The 23,887-nt window shown below is 43.9% G+C and overlaps 1 protein-coding gene across 8 annotated transcripts in view; it reads left to right on the top strand.

Moving 5' to 3' along the window:
* The window catches only part of Tiam2 (TIAM Rac1 associated GEF 2), a 233,630-nt gene that overhangs the window by 162,472 nt on the left and 47,271 nt on the right, over nt 1-23,887 (top strand). For 5 of the 8 annotated variants that reach the window (XM_048805925.1, XM_048805928.1, XM_048805927.1 and 2 more), the window contains 6 exons: nt 735-806; nt 8,251-8,412; nt 9,977-10,081; nt 10,316-10,394; nt 10,724-10,816; nt 11,333-11,596. In XM_048805925.1, the coding sequence (XP_048661882.1) occupies nt 735-806; nt 8,251-8,412; nt 9,977-10,081; nt 10,316-10,394; nt 10,724-10,816; nt 11,333-11,596 (775 nt within the window). Of the gene's footprint in view, nt 1-734; nt 807-6,323; nt 6,329-8,250; nt 8,413-9,976; nt 10,082-10,315; nt 10,395-10,723; nt 10,817-11,332; nt 11,597-23,887 lie in introns of those variants that run through there. The other 3 variants (XM_048805929.1, XM_048805930.1, XM_048805931.1) reach the window with 2 other exon arrangements.

Raw genomic sequence — 23,887 nt, 5'->3', positions numbered from 1 at the left:
TTTTGTGTCATTAAAATGGATAGCTTGCTTGTTTTTCTTAGATGTAGGTGTTTAGCTAATTACAAATGAGCTTAAAATGGTCTTTACCCCAGCATATATGGTAAATGTTCCCAGCAAAAAGTTTATTGATGGACAAAAAAGCATTTGTTTGAACATACGTTTTTGTATTTAAAAAAAAAAAAAAAAAGATGACACCAACTATATTATTAGTATATATATAATTGAATCAAGTTGATTTAGTAGATATTATTAAATGTTTAAATGATCTTTAATGCTAGTTATCTACAAAATTTAGAAGGAAATTTGGAAACTTAAATGCTTCGTAGTCTGTCTATCCAAACACAGCCACGTTTAACATTTAGCTGTTTTCTTTCAAAATTTATTCTGCATGCATTAAAAGAAAGGATAAGCTTGATTTTGGAGCCTTTGCCAACTCTGAGCTCTGTTCCATCTCTTCAAAAATGTGAACTTGTCAAAAGTGACATCAAAAAGATTCAGAATGACTTGAATAATATATGACATCATAGAAAAGTAAAATACATGACTAGGAAGAAAGAAAGCAACTTTTTTTCTTCAAAGTTAGACCTTCAATTGGGTTAGAATATTAGACATTACAAATTGAGAAATGAAGATCTTATGTTACACAACTTTAATTTTTAAACACTGTAAAAGGGTGGATGCCATATGAACTTCTCAGAGCCATTTTTTTTTTCTCTTTTACCCCTGTCTGTCAGATATTTGATTCGAATAGCAGCCATGGATTTTCTGGAACCCAGCTACCTCAGAGCTCCACCAACTCCAGCGAGGTAAAGTCTGCTCCAGGCAGCCAGCTTGATTTGTATCAGTGACACAGATGCTCTGTGAAGCAGGGAATGCTGGCTCAGCATTCTACTTTCAACAGATTCATCAGAATCTCTATGTGAATCTGTTGAAAATAAAGTTAGAATTGAAATGGTCCCTACTAGGTAGACTAAGATGTGTCCTGAATGCCAAGTCTTTGGGGAGGTAAACTCATGCCAACAACACCATCCTCGAATTAGTGGCACTACTCGACTAAGGTCCTGAGAGCCTCTTCACTGGGGCTTCTCTTTTCCTTACCTGAAGTTGAGTGAACCCCAAACTGCGTTTTCCTCTCCTCGTTCCTGGAGGTCTTCCTGCCATACATTCGGTGCTGTGGGTGTCTCCAGGTGCCCTCTGCAAAGCCCAGTAGACTCTCTTCCCAGGCTCCAGATGCGCTTCTTACCAAAAACTCCTCAGCTGTTTCCGAATGACATTCTGAAGTGGGGTGAAGTACTCGGGCCTGTTCTTTGGTGCCTTTTTAAAACCCACACCTTGCCCTAGAAGCTGGTGCATGTTTTGGATCTGTTTCTCTGACCTCCCCCTCACCAAAGCATTTTGTCTTCAGTGTTATTTCTAAAGAAGCTCTGAGCTGTTTGTTGGAATTGAAAAGCTAATGATGATAGGCTTAGACAAACTTAATATCCCTTTGCAGAAGCAGGCAGCCTTCTTTAGTGAGTCAATAGGGATAATTCAGTGAATTGGGAATTTAATTCGGAAAAAAATAGAGGAAAGTCGAGTGTTAGACCCTGTGACTAGACCGGGGAAGGGGAGTGAGGAGGAACCCTTGGGTCATCCTAACATATACAGCGTAGATGGCCGTATTCTGCGTGCACGTAAGGCTGATTCCGAGCTGTTTGGCCATCATGCTGCTGAGACAGCTCCAGGTGACAGCTCGGCCTGCAGAATCCTGCTTCCTGGAGAGTGAGCTTAAGATGGGTCAGGAGAGCCTCTGCTGGGTGCCTTGCTCCTCATCACCTCCGTCCTTAGGGACAGGGCTGCCAATAGACAGGTTATGCAACGGAGCATCTTGTACCAGGAAGCTGGGCCTCCGAAGTGGCTCCTGGTCTGTGTTCTCCTTTTGCTAGATTTAATCAACCATGGGGGACGAGTGCCTCCTTTTCTAGAAGTCATGATGAGTGGTCAGAAGTCAGACCTTTCATGATGAATGGCCTCCCTTCCCAGCCCCTTGGGTTCTGTGCATCTGCAGAGGCTGTTCAGTTGGCATCCGTTTCTCCGTCCTCCGGGGACAGGACCGTCCTCCGGGGACAGGACTCTTTGCTGCGGTTGATGCATCCCCATTATTTCCTGGTTTTACTCTCTCCTGCCTTTTCCTATTGGCTGCCTGTCGGGCGTATGCGTCCAGGATACCTGGTAACCAGGACCCTTGGTCTGAAGAGTTTGTGTGTATTCCTTTGTTAGGTATATATTCTAAATCGGTAACACACTGCCGAGGGTAGAGCACTAGCTTATGAAAGTCTGCTAATTGTGTTAGGTGCCGTCCTCTAATGGCTGAGAAGAAGTGTTTGCTCTCTGAGAAAATTTTGGGGTCTTATCTCTTCCAACATCAATAACAATTTAAAATTCTTACTTTAAAAGTTAAAGAGATTATATCTCAGGCACTCTTACCCCTCCCAGGCACACTGGGCTGGGAGTCATGATGAGTCTTTCTTTCACCTTTGATTTTAATAAAATCCTTGCTTATTTGCTTAAAACATTTTCTGTTATCTGAATTTATGGTGGATTTTGACAGTCAAATTTGCTAAAATAGTCATCAATGGTGAAATTCAGTTTTGTGCTTATTTAAATCAAGCTCAACTTACCAACGCATCTTGTGATTTAATTGACAGACCTTACCAAAGCACCAGGGGTGAGAGAAAACCATTGCTGCATCCGTTTTTTAAAGCATGTATATTCAGCGATCCCTGTTTATTTTAACTATGCATCACTTCCAGTATAGGGATAATCAAAGACGGTCCTTTTGTGGGCAGGACTGTTTTAGTGGTGCATCTGGTGAGTCTGTTCTTTCTGTGCTGCCTGCAGCACTGAGCTAACTAGGTCTGAATCGAATTGCAGCTAAAACTAAGGGCGTACGTAAAAAAAAAAAAAAAAATTAGTCTTGGCCTCAAAATTCTTCCTGTAGCTAGGCCAAGGAGTTAAATATTACATTTACACTGCTTTTCCTCTGCTAATCACTCTTGGAGACTATTTATAACCAGCACAAACCATCTATTTTTATACAGTAAGTACAATATGTCCATTTGAGTAACACAGAAAGGCCATTGTGAGGGAGGGGCCGCGCGCAGTTTTAAACACTCTAATTGGTGCTTCCCGTCCTGTCCAGCACTTAATCACCCTAATCCAAAGTCTGTTAGGGCTGGAATAAAGCCAGTCTCATTTGAGCATTTTTAAAGTGACACCTTGGCTAGCCAAAAATGAAAACGTTTTGGTCTCCTCCTTGATGAGTAAGGAGGAGCCTCCTGCAGTGTGGCCGGCAGAGTTTGTTATGGAGATTGTGACAACAACCCCCCACCAGGCTCCGAGGGTCATCTGCCTCAGAAGCTGCATCCCAGACATCCTGCCAGCCTCTGGCCTTGGCCCTCTCTCCTGGAAAACTGGCCTGGGGTGTCCCAACTTTATGGCAGCGAGTGAATGAAGTATTGTTGTATTAGTTATTAGCTCCTAACTAGATGGGTGTGGGGGGACCTCATGTCGGTTTGTTAAGTGGAAAATGTGAATTAAGAACTGACTCCTGACCGCAGGATACGCTGTTTAAATAGGGAGATCATCTGGAGCCCTGCCCGGCCACAGACAGACGTGTATGGTCCCTGGACGTGTGTACGCATGTATGTACAGCTGGCCATCCGGGCCTTTGTCTCCCTTCCTTCCAAATGATGCTCGGGCACCAGCCCAAGAAGGAAGTAAACACTGGGCCTCTGTGACACTTCACTGCTAAGGACACCCAGAGCACATACCTCCTTTTGTGCCTGCTCCTCATCTCACTTGCTAATAGACTTTCCTTTTATCGGCAACTGTGGCGGTGCCGGCCCATTTGTGACAGCCAGATTGCGACTTTGCTACTCGCTCCCCTCCCGTGATCCAAGTAGTAATTACCAGGCATTTGATCCAAAAGCATCTGCTGTGAGAACACACGGGTTTCCATACTGAGCAGAAGGAATCTGACATGTGGTTTCAGGACCATTCAAGTAATAATAATAAGAGACGTCGCCCTGCAAGGAGGGAGCAGCAGATTTGCAAGTGTTAACTGGTCAGGGTGCTGTGGCTGCCGATTGGCTGCAGATCGCTCTGCTCCCGCGTCATGATGGCCAGGGCGAGCTGGAGGGCAAGGTGCTCTAGGCGTCAGTGGCCCCACTCTCCTGGGTTGCCCGGATTTTTTTTTTTTTTAAATGGGATGACTCCCCTGCAGTTCTGACATGGCCATCCTTGAACTGCCATTTCATTTAAAAATGGTTATGGGTAGAACAACCTAGTGCCCCCGTCCACGCTGCCCTTCTGAAAGTCTTCAGAGTGTGTCTTTCAAACACCGTTCTCCTGTCTCCCTGTGAGGCTGGTGTTTTTAATCTCGTAAAGGTAAAGAAACAGAAGTGCAGAGACATGGTGACCAGGCTAGCCAGGCCTAGCCAGGCTGGTCCTGAACCAGATTGTCTTCCTGTTCGTGTATCTTTGCCACCTTCATCAGTGTTCTCCAGAGACTGGAAACTTGAACAAACAGTTGGAAGTTTTTAATGGGACACAGGGAGGTGGTGTGGATAGGCAGCAGTCTTGATAGGTAGCCACTGGGGGGATTCTGGGTGAGTGGTTAAAAAGATTTAATGTAGTACCTTTGCAAAGGATATGTTGGGAAAAGAATTTTCCAGATGGAAACAAGTTTTAGTTTGTTTTCAAGATTCTCTATTCCTTTTATGAAAAGAATGTCAGAATATTTATCTGGCTTATTGAAACTAAAGCATGTGTATTTTTAGCTTAGATAGCATTGACCTTTCTCAAGGGAATCCATCCAGCTTTCTCTCCAAAGGGGAAAGCTCTCAACAACCTAGAAGATCTGTAATCATCAAGTAGGTTTGTTTTCTAGTTCTAATTAATTAGTTCCACATTCTTGAAGCTTTCTTTGAATAATCAGGTTTTATTTATTTATTATTTTTTTGGTACCAGGGATTGAACCCAGGGTGCTTAACCACTGAGCAACATCCCCAGCCCTTTTATTTTTTATTTTGAGATAAGTTCTCACTACGCTGCTTAGGGCCTTGCTAAGTTGCTGAGGCTGGCCTGGAACTTGTGATCCTCCTGCCTCAGCCTCCTGAGTCCCGGGAATTACAGACATGCACCACCACACTGGCGGATTTTTTTTTTTTTAATTTTTTTTTTTTTAGTGTCAGTGAACCTTTATTTTTATTGTATGCGGTGCTGAGAAACGAATCCAGGCAAGTGCTCTACCACTGAGCTATCACCTCAGCCCACACCCAGCAGTTTTTACTTTTTTTTTTTTGTATTACATGCATTTGTGGTGTGTGTGTGTGTGTGTGTGTGTGTGCGCGCAAAAATCTCATCTAATTTTTCACTGTCGGGTCTATTGAGAAAGTGTGAACTTTGATGGCCTTGGCTTTGATGGGCATCTTGTATTATTCACTAGAGCTTAGTTAACAGTATAGACTCAAGAAATGAAGCCTCAGAGTAGCTGTAGGCAAAAAGCCAAATTTAAAAATAATTGAATATAATAGGACTTATCTCTTGTCTTTCCTTCTATTTCTCTATTTACCTTTGTACTTTTCTTTCATTCAATATTTCTTCCCTTTAATAGTCTGTTGATTTGTTCTCTTTAAATTTGGGGGTGTTAAGGACCTGACATTACAAAAAAACAGCCTTAAATCGTATTTGGCCAATAGATGACCTTCACCTTCGAAGCCTGTGTAGGGTGCAAATTTCTAGTTGCATCCAACCCAGCACCCATGGGCTGGGCACCCCGTGAGCTGTGGTGTTGTGGGTATAGTGCACCATGGTAAGGGCTGATGGAGGCTAGGGATGAGGAGGTCAAAATCTGTGCTGTCATTCCTCTGACCACCCCAGGTGGAAGGACCTGCAGCTGACCATCGTGTGAGCTGGGCTTTGCTAAACACACATTATGCCAGGAATAGGCAAGTGGGCTCATCTAGGGGAGCGGAATTAGGGATAGGTGGGGCAGAGGAAGGAGGCATTTCAGAGGAAGGGGTGGCATTGAAAAAGGGTTGGAGGACGTGTGATTTCAGCGCCGAAGCTGTGAGGTAGGCAAGGAAATTGAAAGGGGCATGGATCTGTAGCTACTCCTTTTTGGGGAAAGTCAGGTGAGCCAGTTTGTTTGACTGGAACTGGCATGTGTGATAATGAAAGAAATCAGGAATGTTAGGTCATGTCCCCTCTACAAGGAGTTAGCCACCAGGGTGACATTTCTGTGCAGGGTGAGGGTGTTATGCAGAGGCTAAAACCAGACTTCAGGGTTCAGATCCCCATGGAGAGACATACACAGGTTCAGCGGGCTTAGGATTTAAGTTTCTAGGATTTTCTGCACCTTCTTTTTCTCACCTGAAAATAGTATGTCATGGTGGTGCCCACCTGAGAGGGCCGTCTGGTGGGGCATGGATCTGTAGCTACTCCTATGGCGGATGGCAGGGGATGGGGCCACAGGGCAGCAAGGCATGGCTGTGGATTTATATTTCTCAAGTTTCTCCTCTATCTGTTAACCTCAGTCACATTTTTCCTGTTCTGATCTGAAAGTGCAGCATTAAGTCACCCAGCACAGTAACTGGTCTTCTGTGGTTTCTTACTCCACAGCGCCCTCTGCTGGGGTTTTAGTTTGAGTCGCAACAGTAGTTTAAGAGGTGGCGCTTGCAGGGCTGCTGCCCAGGCACCTGGTTGAATCACTGCCCACGTAGAGGTCCCTGGAAGAATGAACTGGGAAAGCTTGTGGTTGGTGTGGGCCTGGAGCCTTCAGGAGATGGTGGTGTCCCGGCTGGTTCCTGGCATCCTTGGCTCCAGGCATCTGCTCCTTTGTCTCTTTTCCTTCATGTTGGCACATGAGGGGACAATCATTCTGGCTGTGATCATCCTTCCAGGAAAATGTGATGAAAGTGATGGATTCGTGACAGATCCAAAAGTGTCAAAAAGACGACTCAGAAAGATGGATTCTTCCCTGGCTCTGCCCAAACCCGTTCTTTTGAATTTCTTTATTGTTTTTATTCTAGTATTTAAATCCTATGGAGGAGAATCTTTTGCTTTGTATTTAAAAGATTAATGGAATTAAATGTAAAATCACCCATCCATGGTAATTTTGGGGTATGACCCATGTGAAAACATTGACTCAATATGTGATGTTTTCTAGTATATCAGACATCTTCACATATATGACTTCCTTTGTTCACAGAAGTGTGTATGGTTAGTGAACAAACTCAAGTAATTATAATAATCCCCTTTGACAGAATAGGAGCTGAGGCTTAGCCACTTAAATGGCTTGCCCTAGGCTGCTCTTTGCTGCCTAAGTGATAGAGTCTGTTACTTTTGATCACAATGAAAATACAAGAACCTAGCCTGAGAAAAACATTTCTGAATTGCTTAATAAATGTTAACTATTCTTTTTTTTAATCTTTTTAAATTTTTTTATTTTTTAGTTTTCGGCAGACACAACGTCTTTGTTTGTATGTGGTGCTGAGGATCGAACCCGGGCCGCACGCATGCCAGGCGAGCGCGCTACCGCTTGAGCCACATCCCCAGCCCCTTTAACTATTCTTTAATAAATCATAGAACACATTAGCATGAAATTATCCAATGACTGTGACAGTGAAATTTAGGAAAGTAAGCCATTTGGAAAAGCCTCCTAAAGATGGTATTTGGGGGTGATTTCCAGAGTGCCTACACAGAAAACAGCCGAAAGACTTCCTCTGGACTCGGGTTAGTTTTTAAAAAGCAATTAGAAACTCGAGGAAACTTGTTCTTGGATTAAGTGAAGTGCACTTCAGCCTCAGGATGCAGGCGGAGAGCAGAGGTCGTGGATGAGGTTTGAGGAGGATCGTAGTTTAGATGCAAGTTTCACAGTGGACCTTCTCAAACATAGATCTTGAGCAGTCAGACTGCACACCAGGTAGCCCTGAATGGATTTTGGTGTTCTGTCTTGATCTGCGTGGAGAAAGGTAGAGTGGAAAGAACAGGAGTCTGCTGATCTTGCACCCTTGCTGGGCCTCAGTCTCACCCACGTGGACCAGGGGGAAACGGGCTGCGCTACCCAGAGGTTGTGAGAAGCTGCTACAGGAGGAGTGTGGAGGGGCTTATGATAACCACTTCATAAATCAAGGGGACAGTTTTTCAGGAGTTTCCTTCATTTGAGTGTCTAACCTGTGTGCGCTTTCTTCCCGTATCTCAAAACAGGTGGATGAACTTCTGCATCTATATGGGTCAGCAGCAGATGGTGCTCCCCGCGACATCACGTGGGAAATCCAGGCTTACATTCACTTTCAGGACAATCAAGGAGTCACTGTAACCATCAAGCCAGAACACAGAGTGGAAGACATTTTGACCTTGGCATGCAAGGTAATGAATGGGTTTTACTGCACAAATATACTTATGAATAGAATTAATTGCCACACTCCTGTCCCTTTTAATTTGGTGTAGTGTAAAAGGCTTCTACAGAGGGAGCATGTTGGTGTACTAGTTGATATATTTATTTGCCTTCTTTGATCCCTTCAGCAGAACGAGTTGTTCACCTCCATGAAGAACCTGAGTATTCTATCTAAATTCTAAATACCTTTACACCTAGGATGATTCTCATGTGTATTGCCACTTCAGTTACCTGGAGATGGTACTCTGTTATGAAGGTGGTATAAATGTGAAGTGCTTTGATATTATCTTAAATCCTTTTACCTGGTTTCTCCAGACAAAATAAGTAACTCGATACCATTCACAGTTGCTTCATGGAGATTGACACAAGATGATGTTTTATTCATTATTCAAACTAGACTTTATTCCTAGTCTGAAAAGGAAGTACATGATAAGTGTTAAAGACAGCCTGCAGCCAGATGAAATCCATTCACAAAGGAAGCTCGGAAGCTTTCAGACCACCAGGTGGCACAGTAGAGCTTAAATATCGAAGTTAAATATTGAGAGTGTGTAATGTGTGTAATGGAGAAAAAAGGCTACATGTAGAGTTGGTGACTCTGTACCACATGCAGGCAATAGATAAGGCTGATGGTTGCTTTTAGTACTCTCCTGTCATTTTGACTTGAGGCTTTAGGATTCTATATGTTTACATATGTACCCTGCAGCCTCAGAAACGTATGTGCCTTTTGTTCCAGTATGAGAGGTTTTTAATGCAGAAAAACAACAGTGGTATTCATAGGCCTGAGTAAACTTCTCAGTGTTGAAAATGTATAGGGTGGGAGAAAGAATGTGTATTTGTACATTTTTCTTTTGAGAAATTATGTGGTGGGAAATTCCCAATTTTGAGGTCTGTAGAACCTGAGATTATTCACATCTACTTTAGTTATGGGAAGCCACTTAAAGTTACATTCAACCAATATATAAAGAGACAGCGTTTACCATTATAGCAAAGTATATTCTACCATCAGATTTGTTTTACCTTAATTTTATCATTAAATGCATCCCTTGCATTTAATGATAAAATCATTTAGAGAAAAATCATTTCCTAGAAATGATTATTTGTCTATTCTTTCTTACATAAAATTTGAGCTCTTTTATAGTTTTAAACTCAGCAAATTATATAGTCTTTGTGTGTGTGTGTGTGTGTGTGTGTGTGTGTGTGTGTGTGTACGTGCGCGCGATAGGGATCGAACCTAGGAGCAGCACTTAACCACTAAGCCATGTCCCCAGTTCTTTTTTTTTTTTTTAAATTTGAAATAGGGTCTTGCTAAATTGCTGAGAGTCTCTCTAAGTTGCTGTTGCTGGCTTTGAATTTGCAATCCTCCTCCCTCACCTCCCAGACTGTTAGGATTACAGGCATGTGCCACTATGCCTGGTTTATAGTCTTTTCTTTTTTTTAAAAAAAGAGATTTCTACTTTGATTTTAATGGGCCTGCTGAACAATGATAAATTTGGAAAGAACATTTAAAATCTGAATTCCTGTCTTTTTTTTCCCTAGATGAGGCACTTGGAACCCAGTCACTATGGACTTCAACTTCGAAAATTAGTTGATGAGAGCTTCGAGTGCTATATTCCTGCCCTGGGTGAATACATGCAAGAACAGGTGAGTGCATTAACTATGGAAAAGGGAATCTGAATCATATCTGAGGCCTTTTGGGTTTGAAAAATGTAATTTTGAGGGAAAATGGCTTAAATTTCGCACATGGTTTGGAAATGTCCCTCATCTAAAGTGTAGTTTGTTGATAGCGTTCTTGTTTTGTTATGGAAAAAAAAGTAAAAAATAATCCAAGATACCATAATATCAAACCTCTGATTTTGTTGTTTCTGCCGTTTGCAGGTTTATGATGAAATAGAAGTCTTTCCACTAAACATTTATGATGTGCAGCTCACGAAGACGGGGAGTGTGTCTGACTTTGGTAAGTGCAGGGAGCTCTGTGCCACTCGGCCTTGCTGGTCCCCACCCCCCCTCTTTGGACCTGTTGTTTTATGTTCACGTTTTCAGAGAATGACAGTAGATTCTGAACTTCCTTTCTCTTTTTTACATTACTATTTACATTACTAGAATAAAATATGTCAATATTTGGGAACAAGGCCTGAGTAATGAAAAGAATGAATATGAACATTGATGAGTAGCCACAGTAATAACACTGTGAATTTACCAGGAGACAAATGTTCAAGGAAATACTGCCAATGGGTTGGGGAAGTGGAGGGGTGAGGTGAATTTAACTTTTCTTTTCATTCCCAGGGTTTGCAGTCACAGCCCAGGTGGACGAGCACCAGCATCTCAGCCGGATATTTATCAGTGACGTTCTCCCTGATGGCTTGGCATATGGGGGAGGTCCGTGTGGCACCATGTCTGTTCTCTCTAACTCTCAAACTGTAGAAATGTGGTCTACTTTGTGCAATTTTTTGTTTTGTTTTGTCAAAAAAATGGTTTCTCCTGCAATTTTAAAGAAAATAAACTTAAGAGTTTAATTGAAAATGCATGTGTATATGGACACAGAAAGCTTGTGTGCATGCACATGTACATTTTAAAAGAGAGAGCATGCGTTCATGTGTACAGATGGAGGGAGAGAGTATGAGAGGCAGGCAGACACAGATAAAGCAAACTCCATTTCCCAGGGCATTTGCCCTCAGAACATTCATCAATCAGTGGCTCTGCAAATTGTGTCATGTCAGAACTCTTCCCTTTAGTGCTGTGGCTCTGAGTGGCTTCTAGCTACTGTAAGATGTGGTTCTTTCTCTGAGGGAAGCAACAGGCAAAACCATCCCTCAGGGTGCACGGTTTGAGTTTGCAGACTTCCAGATATTTCAATAACCTGTTTTCTTCCTGTTTCCCTATGCTGCTGCTCAGGATTGAGAACGGGCAATGAAATCATGACCTTAAATGGGGAAGCTGTGTCTGATCTTGACCTCAAGCAGATGGAGGCCCTGTTTTCTGAGAAGAGCGTTGGACTCACTTTGATTGCCCGGCCTCTGGACACAAAAGCAACCCTGTGTACTTCCTGGTCGGACAGTGACCTGTTCTCCAGGGACCAGAAGGGTCTGCTGCCCTCCCCCAACCAGTCCCAACTGCTGGAGGAATTCCTGGACAACTTTAAAAAGAATACAGCAAATGGTAAGTCTGCATCCTCTTCCTTCTTACTGGCTGGTATTTTTTCTCAGGCTGATTACATTGTTGCAAACTCAGATGATACAAACTTTTCAAAGAATCCTTCCTAATTTGTTAAGAGAGGAACACAGATGCCAACTGGAATAGATTGTAGCAAGAGTCCATGCATTTTGGTAGTTATGGTGCTTTCCTGAAAATAGAAAGTAATTTTTTATACCTTTATTTTATTTATTTTACTAATGTGGTACTGAGCATCAAACCCAGTGCCTCACCTGTGCTAGGCAAGTGCTCTACCACTAAACCACTACCTCAGACCCCAAATTAATAATTTTTGCACAGAATATTCTTTAAAATTGCAGACTCTTTAAGCTCACCCACGGTATTTAGTACCACAGTTGCCCGTGATGGAAGGCAGGTGAAGGCCTGCATAAAAGCTGAAGTCGAGGGTTTTTCCTTACTCTTTTGGGTCTAGGGCAGGCCCCTGTTGAGCACTATACTGGCTCTTGTAGCAGCCAAAGTGGTTCATTTCTTGTCAGATGCTTTCTCAGTAAGCAGGAAACTTTCAACATAGGTTGTGAATTTCAAAACTTGGTGAAGGCCTAAAACTGAAAAATTTGATGCCAGTGTATTTTTCTCAAGGTAAAATTTCCATCTGAAGAAATCATCCCAAAGCTTAAATTTCTGAAGTTATTGCTCATGCATATTGCCTATGCTGCAATTTAATGGATTAGAGGCTCCAACTATTTGGGAACATGAGAGGTAGCACTCTGTGTCCCTGAGGTCAAGCTTCAGAGGAGCCCAAGATAGGGTCCTCATCCTGGGAACACAATACTTAACTAAAATGACAATGTATCTCAATCAAAGCCTTTGCATGATTACCAAAAATAAATGAAAAACCCCAAAGAAAAGGATGGATATAATTATAAAGCAAGTTTATTAGGTCACTTTTGGAATTAAAAAAATCAGATTGTAAGATTTGTGATTCAATAAGATACCTAATGCTTTCTCCTCCTCTCTTGTGGTTTTCTTCCCATTTAAAATGCTATTAAATTGACTATTGGGATATAAAAGGGAGCATCATAAAACAAAAAGTTATGATGGAACTCATTAATTACGTGCCATATTAGGCCATCACTCAACCTGCTGGCTGCTGTCACAAGCCTGAGTGTTCCACATAATCTGTGCGTGTGTTGCTTTGCTGGATTCATTACTCTTGAGGGATGTGTGCACTTCCTGTGTTATACCTCTGTGCGTTTTATCACAATAAGGAATCACTGAAGAGTCTATTATACTTTTGATACTTTCATAAGTGAATTCCTATAGAAAGCAGCAAAAGGGTCGAATTTCCTTTTTTTTTTTTTTTTTTAATAGAATGAAGCAGGTGAGGTAGGCTTGTCTACCACTTTCTGCAAGGAAACAGGATGGAAAGGTGGTCCTGGGTGTGTCAGATGGCCGCTCTAGTCCTCGTCCTAAGAGCCTCTCTGGTGGTCTGGACTTTGATAACTTCCCCGAGGAGCTGTGAGCACAGGTCACTTGGCTAGCCAGCTGCAGCGGGGCTTGTCCATAGCTGGCCTTACCGCTGGTGCCCGTCTACATGGCTGCAGCGCCCACATGTGCAATTTCTTCCCTGGACGGGGCTTCCCCACCAGCCAGGGAGAGCCACTAGACCCTTCCTTCCTGGTTTCCTGGTGGGACTATGTTCCTTGGAGGGTGACAGCATCCCAGGCAGTGTGCCATCCCTTCTGCCCTAGGTGGTGGTGTTTGTCCCCTTTCCTGAGCTCCAGGTGACTGTTCCATAGTAACGTGCTTGTGCTGGAAAGAAAACAGGCACAGGGGCCAGCTTCTCCACACACTTTGCAAACATAATTATTTTACTTTCTTTTTGGGATAGTTATGTCACTTGGGAAGGAAGTTAACGGCCTGTGAATGAACACTTCAGAAGGAAACCTATTCATTCTGAAGGTAGCAGGGTGGATGTAAAATATGGGGTGGGCAGGTAAGAAATTGAAAGAGAAAAGAAAGAGCAAACTTCTCATTTGTACAAAACATCTCTGTGTTAAAAGAAGTCTGCGTTTGTGGCATTTTTGAGAGGGGCTGTGAGGACAAATGTGCAGGCCCAGTGAGAGTGGGGCTTGAGTCTGGTTTGGGGGGCCTGGTGGGGGGTGTTACCTCTCTTCCTCCTCCCTTGCAGAGGCTCCATGCTGTTCTTCGAGTGGCCCCCTGGGGGGCGCCCCGGTGCACATAGAGATGCCTCACACTGTTCATGGGCTTCTGCCAGTTTCTCTCTGCTGCTCTGGGGACCACCTGACACATAAACACCTATAACCACCCCTTGTCTGAAACCCTGATTCTCCCGCTTCCCTCGCCTTTGCAGCTTAACATTTTATTGATTTGCTTTTGCAGTGAAGCAGAAAACGGTAATCCTGTTTTCTTTCTTAAAAAAAAAAAAAAATTAAATTGGCACAGATAAAAACTTAAATGCCTTTGCAAACCAGTTATTAACACAATTCTGGTTTATGCTTAGCAGTGGTCATTTCTAGACGGTGTCTGGGTACTTGGGAAGAGGGAAGGACAGCTCTGCTTCCTTGCCCAGAAAGGCCACTTCTCTGTCTGTTAAGGACTCCCTGGAAGAGAAGACCTGTTTTATAAGAATATCAGAAGATGGAGGAGGAAGGAAGCATTGACTGGTTGTTTGGTCATATTTGGAATATTTACTGACCTCCTCCCTATTGAGTGTTTGAATGTGTGAGGTCCTGGGGGAAAGCTACATGGAGCTTAGGGCTTTTGGTCTATTTTGGATTTTGTCAGATATCCAGACATTTATGTTGGTTAACCTTAGTCTCTTGATTAGGTTTGAGTAGAGGGGGAAAAATTATTTGTCTCTATCTGTGTCTAAAAGAAGTGTTAGTCACAGTGACATGAGAGCCAGGGAAGTGGTTGTGGGTTGCTGTTTAGGATCTTGTTTTTTTTTTTTTTTTTTTTTTTTTAAAGAAAAGATGGGTTCTACTGGTATTGAAGGCTGCTTGATCTGTATGTATAACATTCAGGGAAATGGGTCTCAAACTCCACAGTGAGTGAGACTTGCTTGATGGGTCCTGCTATGAGAGCGCCTCCTTCAGGTGATTTGGGGCAGTGCAGGCTCCACTTTTAGCCAACCAGGGTGGCCCCCGAATGGCCACACCTGGTCAGTGCGTGCACTCACACTGCCTCATGGCCAGTAATCTACAGGAGGCAAGCCTGGACCTAAGCAGCCCCTCTCTTTGAGTTCTTAAAAATTGAAGGAGATTATAGCAAAAGGTAACTGTTGTGCTCAGGTGGGGTGTTCTCTTGGTTAGGAAATATGTGCCTCAAACTGCCACCACTGTCCTCTGTAATGGTCAGAAAGCAGCAAGTGGACTGGTTAACTCGCCTCACTTGCTCCTCAGCCCTTGCTCAGGAAACTGTTCTATTCAGTAGGTGAATCCACCAAGAAGCAGAGGCTTCCCAGTCATCAGCTTCCCTTCCTGACGTCCTCACTGACCAGATACTGAGAACTGATCTGTGTTCCATAGGAAGTTCCTTAGCCCCCGAAGAAGTGAATGGCTCTTTGATTTTTGCCTTTAATTCCTGTTCTAATATTCATAGGAAGAGGGAATGTCCATGAGCTGTATTTGACTTGAGCTGAAATATCATCTGTAAAGACTTTTTATAGGGAGAACTAATTTCACCACTGGAATTCCCCAGAGGGAATTTTAGTTATTTTAGTGCCAACAAGGCCATCATTGATGGGACCGGGTGTTCCAGGCCTGTTTATGCTGGATTCCTGTTCATGAGCTTTTATGAGTTATGCATGAAAATCCCTTTTCTAGTGTTTGCCATCCTTTGAACAATTCCAGCAGTTTTTAGGGAAGTCTCATTGGACACAGAGTTCCTGAACAAGGTCCTTATGTCAACACTGGACTCGTGGCTTTGACACATGCTCTTGATGCCTTGGTGTAGTGTGGGGGTGTGTTTAACGGGAGATGAAATGGGAAAGGCCAGGGCAGACCCAGCGAATGTGTCCCCAGTGGTGAAGGTTCCTCTCGAGCCTCAGGCTCCCTTTGAACCTCTCTCTTTTTGAGAAGAAGCCACTTAGATGTGAGTTTGCTCTCCTGGATGCATTGCTCCTGGGGATGTGTGTGTCCACGGTACAGCTTTTCACCAGGGGAAAGTCTTACAGAGCTGGCTGTGATGGGGCCAGGCCACTCATTTCCTGTTTGTGAGAGTGAGGGCATTTTGTTTCGGATGACTAATAGCATTTAGCTTGGAGAACACACTGTTTGTGTGTAAAACCGCTATTACTGAGTCTGTCTGGCTGACACCCTCGACTCCAAGATATAAAAACATATTAGTGTTCCTAAAGAAGGGAGATGCATTTTTAAATTTTTTTTTTTTTTAAAAAGCTGATTGGGAAATATCGGTTTTGTCAGGACTTGGAACTTTGGTCTCAGATTAAGTAGTTCCTTAGAAGCACTCTGAAAGGAGGTTTTAGTGCTGTGCATCACCAGAATGGAGTATGTGGCTTTCTGTTAGCTGTGGAGAGAACAAAGATCTTGGGGACTCATTCCTTTGCTGAATTCTGTTTGGGAGTCTGATTCCCTTTTTCTCACTCTTGCCATTCACTTATTTGACCTGGGTATGTAAGGATGAATTCATTGCATAATCTCAAAAAACTTGCCGTTGAGTGGAAATACTTGTGAATAATAAAATACATTAAAAATCAAAACTTTTGTGGTGAAGAGAACAGGGGTCGGAGTGGGATTTGACCTTGGCATGTGAAGATGAATTATAGAGCAGAGGAGTGCACAGTTGAGGACTGGACCCGCAGCATGAGCGCCCAGGAGATTTCTAGAGGGGATGGCATTTGATCTGGGCACTGCTGACGCACAGGTTCTACGCCCAGAGGAGGCATGGGAGTCTCCCACGGAGCCGGTGGCCTGCATAGAGGTGGCAGGCAGAGCTCATGGGAAAAGGCGGGTCAGACTGCTGGGCAGCTTGTGGGATTTACAGGAGATCGTGGCGCCATCTGGAAAACACCACCACCTTCCCTGCCTCTGGTGGAGTTCAGAGGACCCACCTGGTCCTTTGATGACCTCTGGAGTGTGGTTTGGAAACCCACACCAGCCTGTCAGCTCTGTTTTCTCACACTATGGCTTCATTCCTGCGGGTCTTATTGTTTTTAATGATTGGAAGTCCCCTGAAAAATAAATAATAAAAAATGATTTGGGGGAAAAGAGTGAGTGAGTGAGTGACTGTAAGTTCCCTGTAAAGCCCAAGCACGTGTCAGCATTGGGAAGCCATAGATACTGATGGTCAGTCCTTACGGGTCACCTCTAGGGGTATAGCAGACACAATAATGTCCTGTGGCCTGCACCGGGATGGCTGGTAGTGAGGCGATGCCCCTCAGCAAGGAGGGTGGGGCAGTGCTGTGGCCAGGGCAGAAGCTGCCCAGAGTTTGCCAGCATTTTTAGTAAAAGCCAGTTTTGTGTTCTTTCTCTGACCATTAAGTGCAAGTACACCATTTAGGTGAAAAGCTAAGGAACCTTCCTTGGAAGGGCAGTGTGCGGAGCATTCGAAGCGTGCCACTTTTAGAGAGATCTGAGCCTTCTTGACGCCCTGCCTCGTCTCCTGTGCACACAGAGTGAGCCAGACCTCTGTGGCGTGTAGTTCTCTGAGTCCAGGCTGGCTGAATCCTCATAGCCTGTTGCATAAGGAAAAGAAGAAGCAGACCCCTCTATTCCTGTGGACGTTCAAGCTCTGGCTGCCAAATGATACTCCTCTGTATTTCCACCTCGGATCCTCTTCTTTTGTATTGGGCTAAAAAAAAGGATTATATTCCTGACTCTGTTCCTCCCTATGAAGGAATAAAACGGTCCAGAAGGACCACATCCTGGTATCTCCTTTTTAGCTCTCTCTATTAGAGACAACTGTTTGATTGACAGCCTCCTGTTTTTTGGGATTGGTAATACACGTGCATGGTATGAAATCCCAGCAGTGTAGAAGGTTGAACAGCCACACCAAGTGCCCTGGGATTGGGTAGCGCAGTGGTTAAAAGCATGGACATTACCAGACATCCTGGGTTCAAGTCCTGGCTCAGGCTCTTCTGCTTCCTGGATGTGTGGCTTTGGGCAAGTCACGTGACCCCTCTGTTCAGAGTTACAGCAACTGTAAAGTGGTCTGGGATTTTTGTGGGGTTAGTGAGGAAATAAGAGGAAAACACTAGGTGGTGCTGGCACATGGCTACAATATGTGTGTTAAAGAAAATGGATTAATTCCTCCTGCTTTGTTCTCAGCCCCTGAGTTTCTCCTTCAGGGGCAATCGTTGTTCTTAGTGTCTTTCTCATTCTGGTCTGGGGAAGCTTAAAGTTGGGGGGAATGGTGGGGTATTTTCCTGCTTTGTTTTTATAGCACTACCTTAGTATGTGACTGTGGTAGGCAGAACAAGGGCCTCCTTCAAAGTGCCCAGACCCTAATCCTCAGAACAGCAAATGTGGCAGCAGGGACTTACATGGAAAAAGGAGCTTTGTGGACGGGAGGAAGTGAGGGGCCCGAGAAGAGGTATTACTCTGGGTTATCTGGGTGGCGCAGAGTCCACCCAGGAGGGAGCAGGAAGGCCAGAGCCAGGAGCTGTGTCCTATGAATCAGTGTGACCGGACCACGAGCCACACCCTGCAAGTGGCCTTTGGAAGTTGGTACTTGAAAGGAGAGAAACAGTTTCCCTATGTGGATCCAGGCGTCCAGAGGGAACCCAGCCCCGCTGGCCTTGGCCTTCCGACCTCCAGAACTGTAAGGTAACCTGTTTATGGTTGTGTCGAGTGCTGTGTTTGATGGCAGAGATGCAAAAATGGAGAAAACAACCCTACCTTCAGGTGCTGGGCTGCAGGTGACGTGGGCACCGACACCCACTGTAGCGACCACTCTGGTTTCAACAAACTTGGTGGGCTCCTTCTGGATCCTTTACTGCTAGAGATCATTGAGGACCCCAAAGAGCCCTAGTTACATAGCTGTTTATTGTATTAGAAATTTAAACTGAGAATAATCTCAAAAATACTTCTTAATTTTAAACTTGCAATGAACCCATTTAATGAAATGTTTCTTCAAACCAAAAAAAAAAAAAAAGTGGTGAGAAGAGTAGTTTTGTTCTACAGTTTTGCGAACCTCTTGATCATGTATCCTCCCGGAGGACCACTGGACTCTCAATTGGTTTCCTTGTGCCATTTGTTGCCACACAGTGTTCTGGTGGCACTGTTTAAAGATGGTCCAGTCTCACCCAGACGTACGCACTCAGGAAGCCCTTTCTGATAATTGTGGAGACTGTTTTTGATATTACACCAAAACTGAAGAAGTAGTCCTTCAAAGTTAGTTGCAACGTGGCATCTGAGACGGTGTTAGTGGACTTTTCTTCATGGTCACGAACATCCAGTAGGTCATCTTGCAGTTGAAATGGATCTTTTACTCATACATTATTTTATAGCATGCATTTGTTTATTTGAAAAATATGGGCCACTGAGTTATGTGGCTCTCAAGTATGGATGTCTTATTACTCTGTATTAAAAAATTCACATCAAATCTCATTGGAAAAGTCTTTAAATATTAGGGAGCTATCACACTCATAGTGGCAGATACAAAGTTTCCAAGAATCTAATTTTTGCCTGAAAGTTTGTAATATATCTGCAAATACTGTCAGTTGTTTTCTTAGAAGGCTCACTCTGTTCATTTTAAAGGAAATATTCTCAATTAATTGTATTTTAAAATTGTTTTTGAGTTGTTGATAGACCTTTATTTTATTTATTTATATGCAGTGCTGAGAACCGAACCCAGTGCCTCACACACTCAGGCAAGTCTGCTACCACTGAGCTCCAGCCCCAGCCCCCAATTAGTTGTATTTTTAAGTACAAATCACGTTTCACGAGTTCAGTCTGAAACTCAGTTGTCTAAGTGCTTTTCCTCACAACCACCCACATCCCTCCTTTGGCCTGTGGCAGGAGAGCTGTGTGCACTTCTCAGATGCATTTTAAGGGTTGAGATGTAGAAAGCTTCATAATTCGTGCAGCTTCATTGGGGATATTCCATTCTTAAGTGAAACTGGAATACTTCTCAGACTGGGCATGTGGCGGTGAAGAATGTAGTGGTCCCTAGGACAGATTGAAGTCATTGCCTTAAAATGTGTGTGTTGAGATGTCGCGAGAGTCATCTGTCAGTGCACTGCACTATCTGTGGGAATGACCTTGGAGAAAAGGGCAAATGCTATTATTCTGAGAGTAATTTTGAACTTGGAGAGTCCTTGAAAGGATCTCGCTGGACCCAGTATGCTAGAGGGCATGCTTTGAGAAGGGCTCTTCTCAAATCTTCAGACAGCAGCAAGAGGGGCAGAAGACTCACGTGGGCATGGTCAGGGCCACTTCTGAGGGAGGGTCTCCTTTGGTTGGACTCTGAAGCATGAAGGGGTAGAGGAGGAGGCTGAGGAAGTGGGGAGGGAGCTGGGAGCCTGGCTGTGGGGAAGAGTGTGAGACTGTAGGAGAGTCTGGTGCAAAAAGGAAGGGGAGAGGGCAGCCCGAAGGGCGGCCAGGGCTAGGAAGTCGGGCAGAGAAGCCGGGTGAGATTCTCAGGGCTGGTCATATTTGTATGTAAGCAAGACAGGCCACTCTGGTGCCAGTGCTGGGAAGGGCATAGGAGCTGCTCCAGCCACATGGAGAGACGGCAGAGGCCTGGAATGGGGTGGGAGGTGGGAGCTGCATGTGGCAGGGTGCCCTGCCCGTCCTCCACCAGAGCCCATAGGTAGGCAGCGGGACTTGCCCTCCCTCAACAGGTACTCTTTGAGCATCAGTAACTCCCCAGCACATAAACAGAACCACTCAATAAATATTTGCTGGAATATTTCATCAATAATAAACAAAGAATATGGAAACGACAGCACTGAGATGTGAAAACCGCAGTCCCCAGCTCTTCACATTCAGCATCCTGCTCTCACGGTACGTGAACAACTATGCTGCCTCCCAACTGTGGTCTGTTTAAAGTGTAGAAAATCAGACTTGTAGCCAAGAAGGGCATCCTGGCTTTGTTTATTCCTTGAGGTTTAATCTGTGGTGTAAATAATTTGACTGAATTTCTTTTTCTTTTTTTTTAACCCTGAAGTTGGGAAATGAACTTTTGTCCTTATTTCTGAATTCAAGGCCTTCCGTTAGGTCCATGAAGCAGCACGTGCAGCCCCTCACCCCCACAGTAGGTTGCATTACCTGCAGAGAGCACTCTCAGCCCCAGCTGAGAAACTGGTGGTCTCTGGAAAACACATATTTGCCTTCTTTAACTTTTCTTTCAGGCATTCACTGAACAGTTATTTAGTGACTAGCTATTGTGTGGCAGGGACTGTTGTAAAAGTGTGCAGTCAACAAAACAGGTTAAAAGAAATTCTTACACATTTTAGTGCAGGAAATAGAAGATAGGCAAAAGCATAATAAATAAATTAAGTGGTGTATAACAGGGAAGGAGTGGAATGGAGAAGTTGGATCAGGGCAGCCAGGAACTGGAGTAGGGACTAGGGGGTGACATTGTAAATCCAGCAGACTTCAGGAGAACTAGAGGCACATTGGAACAAAGGCTTGAAGGAGGTAAGGGATGGAGCCCTGGGAACATCTGGAAGCAAACTCTCCAGCAAAGGATAATGGCAAGTCTCTGAGATGATTGGCCAGGACATTGGGACACTGTGCTATGTCTCTCTGATGCATGTCTCACCTACCTTCAAGATAATTTTTAAATGGCTTGTAGTGAAAAGTCCATCTAGAAAAATTCCACAAAAATTGAGCAAAATTAGCAACATAGAATGATAGGTTTGAGTGCCAACTTGCCGACTTTAAAGATTTTCACTCCTCGTGTAAAGCAAACACACATTTGTTTGTAAAAATAAATAAATAAATAAATAAATAAACTTTGAAATACAGTTTCAGGGCATCAGTTTCTTTCAGACAATTCAGTGATGATCTGTTGTATTTATAAATTTATTTCTGATGCTACAGTAATCACCTATGACCATTTTTAAGTTATCCATTTACAAATCCTTTTTTTTTTGGTGTGTGTGGGGGTCATTAGCCTCTTTAACATAAAATGAAGAAAATGACAAAGTTCAGATTAACCAATTTTGTTACTTCTTGGTAGCTCTAGAAAATTTCTTTGGAAATAGACATGTGACATTGTTAGCAAAATTATTGTGCATCTTCTTCTCCAAGGACAGCTAGAGCCCTGGCAGAAGATGCACAATAATTTGAATGGAAGGACACGTTATTGTCCACTGCTTCACTTACCTTTCCAACACAGTGTTCCCTCCTGAATCACCGGCTGTGAATTGAATTCCGACTTCACGTTTCTGTGGATGAACGACCGTGTCAGGCTTCTACGAACTTCAGGTGTCTTTTCATGGTAGTATCAGCAAAATTTTCTGAGTGTTCATTAAACTTCATCATTTTTATTTTATAAAAATGAGGGGAAGAAGGGACTATAAATGTTGGTAAGAAGCCTAAGTTTAGTACTCATGGCTTAAATGCCAGCCGTCAGGTGGGCCCTGGCCAGCAAGCCTTCAGCACTCCATGGTTGTCCTTCGGTCTTGTGGAGGTCAGTTTGCCTTAGCTGAGAAAGGAGACTAGGGTGTTTCAAGGTGAGATGGGAGGTAGATTTCATGAGTCTTTGAGGAATCCAAGATTGGGATTTAGCAGACTCTCTACTCACTTCTGCACTTGTCTTTTAGGACTGTGTTCTGTGAAATGCAGGGGCTGCCCGCAGGTGGAGAGTCCTGGGCTCTCCCCGTTTTGAGCTCTGAAAGGACTCTGCCTGTGTACGGGATGGAGGAGTTAGCACCTACTGTTTACATATTTACCTACTGCTGAAAATCCTGTGAACACGGGGACTTGGTAGAAGCCAGAGATGTAGAGACACAGCGCTAGCACACTTCTCGGTCAATTGCAGGTGTTGAGTAAATAGTGACAACCAAAAGGAAGGTGTCAGGGCTGTCGCTGAGAGCAGGCTGTGGGCATAAGCAGAATCCCCGCCGCACACTTTGAGGCTCCAGGTCTCTTCCTTGATCTACTGCAGGGAGAGTGTGGGATGTGACTGAGGTCTCCACTGACTTCAGCACATGGAACTCTGAGCTGGCCTTTGGCTGTGCTGGGCTGGGAACAGGATGCTCTGGCTCTGAAGAGCCTTACCACCCATCCCAGCAGCCTGAGAGTCCAGCCAGGGTCCCACATCTGTCCTGTTTGCAACTGCAGTGGGTTGATTGGTGTTTATGATCTAGATAAAGTGAAAACCACGACTAAAAAGGAGCAGGAACGTCTGTGTCACCAGGCTAGGTCAGAACTGATAGTGAGATGCGTTTTCATTGTGAAAGGCTGGGTCCACAGGAATCACGTCTGGACTCTCATCCCCGGCTTTGTTCTGTGAGAGCTGGGGCAGGTGGATCTGATTTCCATTACTGCAACTCCTAACAAGGGACTGGACAAGACAGTTGAGTCTTTCATTTCTCTCTCTCTAAAATTCATCTATTTCGTACGATTAACATAACAATTTAATGACTGCAGGAATGCTCATTTCTTAGGAAAGGTTATAAAGTGAAAAAAAGCAATGTAATGGATCAAGAATTCCATTTAGTTTTGTAGGCATCTCTTTACCTCTTTAAATAGAGTCAGGTCTTGACTGCTGTGAAGAAGGTGTTTGTTAGGGCTCTGGAATAATAGCAGGCTGTCTCAATATAAAGATCACAGAGAGCCTTAAAAGCACTAATTACCCCTTGCTTCACCCTGATGGAACAGAGATGTTATTATCATTTCACTCTCACAGCTGGGTAAATCAAGGCACAGAGACACGGGAAGTCCCTGGGAACTTGGAGAAGGTCACAGTCAGTCTCGGGGAAGGACAGTCCTGTAATGCCTTGCTTTTCCCTCCACATGGGGAAATGTCTGGATTTTAACCTTGTCTTTTTTTTTTTTTTTTTTGTCTCCTTTTAAAGATTTCTCTATTAATGCACATAGAGTAAAACCCACTAATAATTTGCCCTTTAGGAGAGCAAATTTAGATTTAACTGAACTCATGATGGCCCTTGTCATCTCATCTCCGTTCTTGTCTGGGGACTGGGGGTTGCGATTAGGAACTGCCTGCCTTGTGATCGTTGGTGAAAGATGAGTTGCTTGTAGTAATATTTTCACTATCTTTATTGTTGTGCAGTGTGTGTGTGTGTGTGTGTGTGTGTGTGTGAGAGAGAGAGAGAGAGAGAGAGAGAGAGAGAGAGAGAGA

The sequence above is a fragment of the Marmota marmota genome, unplaced genomic scaffold (assembly GCF_001458135.2).
Source record: "Marmota marmota marmota unplaced genomic scaffold, marMar, whole genome shotgun sequence".
NCBI classification, from domain to species: domain Eukaryota; kingdom Metazoa; phylum Chordata; class Mammalia; order Rodentia; family Sciuridae; genus Marmota; species Marmota marmota.
Note: the sequence above shows the minus strand (reverse complement) of the source record. Positions and strands in the feature narration are given on the sequence as shown.